Source organism: Poecilia reticulata, linkage group LG8 (assembly GCF_000633615.1).
Source record: "Poecilia reticulata strain Guanapo linkage group LG8, Guppy_female_1.0+MT, whole genome shotgun sequence".
Lineage (NCBI taxonomy): Eukaryota > Metazoa > Chordata > Actinopteri > Cyprinodontiformes > Poeciliidae > Poecilia > Poecilia reticulata.
In genome coordinates this window covers 14,204,731-14,211,128 of record NC_024338.1, presented here as the reverse complement: position 1 = coordinate 14,211,128, position 6,398 = coordinate 14,204,731, and the positions used below count along the sequence as shown (strand labels likewise).

At 34.7% G+C, this 6,398-nt stretch overlaps 1 protein-coding gene across 1 annotated transcript in view; it reads left to right on the top strand.

Annotated features, from left to right (window-relative positions):
• The window catches only part of LOC108166487 (myosin heavy chain, fast skeletal muscle), an 81,068-nt gene extending 79,504 nt beyond the window's left edge, over nt 1–1,564 (top strand). The window contains exons 23-28 of the mRNA XM_017306185.1: nt 170–287; nt 388–558; nt 653–757; nt 887–982; nt 1,094–1,225; nt 1,444–1,564. Coding sequence (XP_017161674.1) covers nt 170–287; nt 388–558; nt 653–757; nt 887–982; nt 1,094–1,225; nt 1,444–1,461 — 640 coding nt within the window. The 3' untranslated portion in view covers nt 1,462–1,564. The remainder of the gene's footprint in view (nt 1–169; nt 288–387; nt 559–652; nt 758–886; nt 983–1,093; nt 1,226–1,443) is intronic.
• Nucleotides 1,565–6,398: the final 4,834 nt, after the last annotated feature.

The following is a 6,398-nucleotide window of genomic DNA, read 5'->3' as shown; positions in this document are numbered from 1 at the left end:
AGAGCGATCACGTAAAGTGGCCGAGCAGGAGTTGGTTGATGCCAGTGAGCGTGTTGGACTGCTGCACTCTCAGGTTGGGTTTTAGTTATTCACAAGAAACCAGGGCTTTCCAAGTCATGTAAACCACACTTCTAAATTGTCTCATTCTGATTAACTTTCAGAACACCAGCCTTCTGAACACCAAGAAGAAGTTGGAAAGTGATCTGGTCCAGGTTCAGGGTGAGGTGGACGATGCAGTTCAGGAAGCCAGAAACGCTGAGGACAAGGCCAAAAAGGCTATCACTGATGTCAGTTCACTGTCTATATAAATTGCTATCTCAACAGACTCAACAGTTTAATTTTTCCAGTGTTCAAATATTGCTGCTTAATAAACACCCATTTTTTCAGGCTGCCATGATGGCTGAAGAGCTGAAGAAGGAGCAAGACACTAGCGCTCACCTGGAGAGGATGAAGAAGAACCTGGAGGTTACAGTCAAGGACCTGCAGCACCGCCTGGATGAGGCTGAGAACCTCGCCATGAAGGGCGGCAAGAAGCAGCTCCAGAAACTGGAGCAGAGGGTATGAACAACATTTGCTGTAATGCACATAGTGTAATTGTTATATATAATTATGGTAATATTGAATTATGTCCTTTTTCAACATCTTTAAACAGGTTCGTGAACTGGAAACTGAAGTTGAAGGTGAGCAGAGACGCGGAGCCGATGCTGTTAAAGGAGTCCGCAAATATGAGAGGAGAGTTAAGGAGCTGACCTACCAGGTAATTATTTTAGTCTGTTTTCTAAACACTTACCAAGTACTTCTAATACCAAATAACATTACTATTTCCCTGTATACTATTTGTCGTGTTTACAATAAGTCTTTACAAACATTTGGTTTATGTCTGTAGACTGAGGAGGACAAAAAGAATCTGGCAAGACTTCAGGACCTAGTGGACAAGCTGCAGCTCAAAGTTAAGGCCTACAAGAGACAGGCTGAGGAGGCGGTAAGTGGTCGTCTGTCGTCAAACAAATAATGTTTCCTTTAAGGTAAAACATTGTAAAGCATTCATTTTACATTTATGTGAACTAAATAATTGTAATCTCAAAACTCTCAGGAGGAGCAGGCCAACACCCACATGTCCAAGCTCAGGAAAGTCCAGCATGAAATGGAGGAAGCTCAGGAGCGTGCTGACATCGCTGAGTCTCAGGTCAACAAGCTCAGAGCCAAGAGCCGTGATGCTGGAAAGGTAACATTTTCCTTCCCATCTCCCTTCTAAATATACTACAAAACCTATTGCAATGTAGAATCTTTTTATTTTATACAGAAAATAAAATCAGCATGTGTTAAACTATGCATGAAAATCAATATGTGTCAATATATAAGTGAAACTTCATACTTTTCTTTATGACAAGCTCCATCAGCTCTTCAAACTATTTAAGGTCCATTTTTCCTTCTGTTTTTCAGGGCGATTCTGCTGAATAAGAGACCAGACCTTCATAAAGCTTTTTAACAGAGTTCATAAAATATGAACCAACTGTTTAATTCTTCTTCCACTGTAATACTTAAATAAAAACTAAGCACTATCGTGTTGTGTATTGGAGTGCATTTTCTTGACATTGAAAATTAACATCAGATGAATACTAAAAATGTTTTTTCTCAGGAGTAACATGTTCAAAAAGTATTTTCGGTTACTTATTCTATTGTTAGACAGGGAGTCTGTATAACAGTACTGTAATTAAGCAAAACTATACAGCCATGGTTGAAGATAACACATTTACTTTTTGCAATACTCCTATGAAATTTTTATTTTTATGTACAAACAAAAGAAAATTACTTCAAACTATCACCGCTTGTCAGATTGTGTCTGTTTAAGTTTTAGAAGAACTCAAATTTACATAATTGCAGCATAAAATTTAGTGGAATGATAAAACTAAATGAAAGATGAGTACAACTCAGTTTACTACTACTTTGTGGAACAACATGATTTTTGGTAGACCAAATTTTAAACCGTCATCCACTGAATCTCAAATTTAGTGCAAAATATTAATGTATCTGTTAAAAATAATGAATGAAAAAGAACAAACAATACACACAAGAGCTGGCTCAAGGAATAGCTGTAGAGAGTGTCCTCAACAATGCTGTTGTGTGTGCGTGTGTCTGTGTGTTTATGATGTAAAGCACTTTGAAATGTTCTGTTGCTGAAAGGTGAAATACAAATACATTTTGATTTGCTGTGAAAGTGCAATTGCCAACCTTCAGATCTTTGTTGCACATCTTGCAGTTACCAATCCAAATTTATAAATGCAAGGGTTTTAATGCTTATTTACATCTCTAGACATTTCTGTTAGGAGCACAATTTAGTAGCTGGAATAAAAAAGAACTTAAAAATGATAGAAGCTTATAAAGAATTGAGCATTTTAAGCTGAACAACAAGAGTTACACAAGGCATCTCACTGGAGGCAACATCAGGCTTTTGGAGGCTCCAAAGTGGATTCACTTGGACATGTGACCTTGGCTTTTGGGTCATTGACGTATAAGGATTTCCACCAAGCTAAATTAAAAATGTCAAAAATATTTATATCCATTGCAATTACTAGAATATTTGAAATGTTGTGCATACAGAAATCATATTTTCATACATACATTCATACAATCATACATTCAAATTAGACCTTTTCAAAGGTTTTTTATCGATATGATTTGGCTGTGGTCCTAAAAAATGTCATTTGGTGCGACCGTGATTTATCTAAAAATATGGTATTTTCCATGATGTACTAAACATTTGTTTTATAAGTTTCCATTTATTTAAGGTGTTTAGAAACACATTTTTAAAATTTATTTTTATTTTTCTGGCAATTATGACAGTTTTCCCCCCAAAAACCTTGTGAAATTCCATTTATAATTGATTTGACCGCTATTTTTCTTCACCATTTTATCAAAATGTGTTAAAATAATAAATAAATACCWGTCACTTAAGGACACTGTATTAGTGGTTAATATTTATGCTCCAGACACTAGATATTCTATTTTGAATTCAATAAATGTACATTTTTAATCGGTCGCACCAAATGATTTATGGTCGCACCAAATGATTTATACAATAARTGTAGGCCAGGAAACAGGTCAMAATCCTTTTARWACATGAAAATGGAATTGCATTCAGTTACAGTACATTACAAAAATAACAACACAAATAGAACACACCAATTTAATTTGCCTAAAAATTAATGCAGTAATCAACTTTGTAGTAAACATTTYCAACAYATCYCTCATAAAATCAGAAWGTACAGGAGAYTGCTTTAATTTCATAATTTWAAAAAACTGGAAAGACATTTTCAATCTCCCAAATGTAAGTGCATTAATGAAAATATAATAATTCAGTTTAACTATTTTAAACAGAACCATATAATAAGTAATGGTTTCAAAATGGAAAAATTTTATTAACTTAAAAACCATCATGCTACTCCTGGGTAGAGACGCTCCGATTAAGTTTTTTCCTTCTGATTCTGATCAGTGAGGGCCGATCACTGCCAATCGCCAAAACTGATCTCGTGGATTGACTGTTAATTTTTCGCTTTAGGTATAAATGACACCATGTGATCTGGCAAAATGGAACCATTTTGCCAGATCAATCTGACCGGTGGGACCATCGGTGGCCGATTGATCAGCACACCTCTACTCCTGGGTACTTAAATGCCCAAGTGAACAAAGGAAAATGCTTATTTTCAAGCAATTTTTAGAACCAGGCATTTGTGAACTTTGCCCAGTCTTGGCTGTTCAATTTGGAACTCTATGAGGTTTTGCTGGTTCAGGTTCTGGTSACCATGTGACCAACTTCTTGTCATCAGACTGTCGCATGGTGCCGACTTGGACTTCTTCTCTCACATCTTGAAGTACCTGGGTCACATATGGTACTTCATCATAGCTCAGTTTGATGACAGTGGGGTCTAGTAAAATAGATAAAAACAATAAATGACAAAATATATGCTATAATTATTCCCGTAATGTTAAATGTTCCATTATATTTTTATCATACAATACAATGCAAAACAATAATAAAACTGTACAAAAACCTATTCTGGAAATAATAATACAAAGTATTGCTTTTGCATTTGAGTCTTGAAATCAAAAATAAAAGCACAGAAACTCCTTTTCAAACACATAAATGTATCATTACAACGGTCGCACCACATGATATTCGGTTGCACCAAATGATATTTGGTCGCACCAAATGATATTTTCATATTCAGTCATTATCAAAATGCAAATAATTTGCTTCCTTAAAAAAACAACCTAGCTTCAAACACAAGGCAAATATAACATTTATAATCAAAACAGAAAATAGTAGGTATATTTAAATATTAATAGTTTTTTGGTGGTCGCACCAAATGACACCCAAATATGGCAACTACATACCTACTGCTAAAAGTGATACTTTTTCTGAAATTTAAGAAAAATAAACAAACCTGTTTGCTGTATCCAGTGATTCTTGTCAGACTGTTGGATGATTCAACCTCCTGTTTTTTACTGGATTTCAAAATTTAAGTCCAAAAATCTGAATTTTTTGTTGGTCGCACCACATGATATTTTGTAAAATGACATTTTCGGACAAAGTTTGTTTAAATGTTATAATGGATTTATAACTAAAAATGCTTTGAAAATTTGTACAGGATGAAGAAAAGACTTTGAAATTCATGCCACACAGGAAATAAAATATATTTGAACAGATTTAATGTAATTTAAAGACATTTTTGCAACAGTAATTGAGTTTGGACAGTCGCACTGCATGACATTTTGACCCTTCAAAGACCCCAAAAATGGCCAAAAAAGAACAGCTTTTGAAAGGTTAAAGAAGGTGTTAATGGGGGAGATATATTACATATTTATGGTTTCTTTTTATGAGTTTAAACCTCTTTTTAACTGTAAAAAGTAGAGCCGGACAAAAAAAATGGGCGTCACGTCTTTGAGCCTTTTGCATGCCTTTCCACTTTTGTCCATGTAGTCATACCCTCTTGGGGAAAATGTTAAGTCAACAAATTAAAAAGCTTTGCCTATTTTGAAAGGTTTCATTACACATTAACTGCCATAACAATAAGTTACTAATCAAAAGAATCTCAAATGGTTTATTCCACAGTTAATAAAATATTTCTGAATATGTTCAGTTTCTAAGTACTGCACAAAAACCAGGTGAAAATCATAACAAATGGATGCTATGATGCAAAGAATTCTTACCTATAATTCTCCTGGCTTTGACAAAATTACAAGTTTGACCGTAGCATCTTTTCTGGAAGGTGTTTTAACAACCTGGTGCAATGTGGTCAGAGGAATTAAGAGCAAAAAATTTTTACACATGTGTAGCAAGGTGCACAATGAGGAACGTTAAAATGCATGTGTTCAGCTAAGAAATTGAGATTAATAAAACTCAAATCAGGTTATATAGTTTCTCGCTTTTGGCAAGTACAATCAAGTGCCTGTTTATTGCTAGCAATTACAACCATATCTTGTGATCTCAATTTGAAATGGTGAATTTTATGCCACTTACTATCTAATTAAAATAGTCGAAAGCTCATAAAAGATTCGCTTACTACCCTCTTTGGATATATCATTATGATTTGCCCTCAAGTGTAATGTTAGTCACACTTTTTCAATGCTAAAAAGGAAAACCTACAGCTATGTTGAAGCATTTCTTTCCATTGCTTGTTATTCATGCTAATAACTGAGTCAGCATTTCTTCTCAAGTTTCTCTTCCAGGACTCCCTGACTACTAATGGAAATAGCTATGTGTGAAATTAGTACTAGATATCTGAGGCATGTGCACCCTGCAACCATACACCGGGGAAATCCTGACGCTTCTGACTACTTGAGACTCTGCGCTGGCTATGGTATTAAAATCAAATGAAGACAAGGGCACATCATAAAGTGTGTGAACTGAAATCTGAGCCTAAATAAATCATGGCGTTTAATGGGCAAAACACTTTACAAACCATACAGTGCACTCCTGCTATGTTGCATTATAAATACTGTGAACATAAAAGACCTTGTAAATATTTATGACACAGTTACAGACCCAATGTTTACAATTTGAACATTTTTACAAAGTTATGCAAATAAATTCTAGTGGTGCTTTTGTTTTTTTAAGCTTTTGTAAACTGGGACTTGTTTTCAAGCTGTGAATAAAAATCTAAATGTGTAAAGATGCTTTCAAGTGTTAGTGTGAATGCTGTACAAAGGTTTGTGTAAATGTCAGCCATTTTATTTCAAATTATGGATTCTGACATTGTTAAATAACTATTTATATAAAAAGAGTCAAATAGTCCGTCAATATATATTTACACATCTTCTATCATAGGAAGTTGAGAATCGCTCAGATGTTGAGGAAAGATGTGAAGGGCTGATTAAGAGCAAGATCCAGCTTGAGG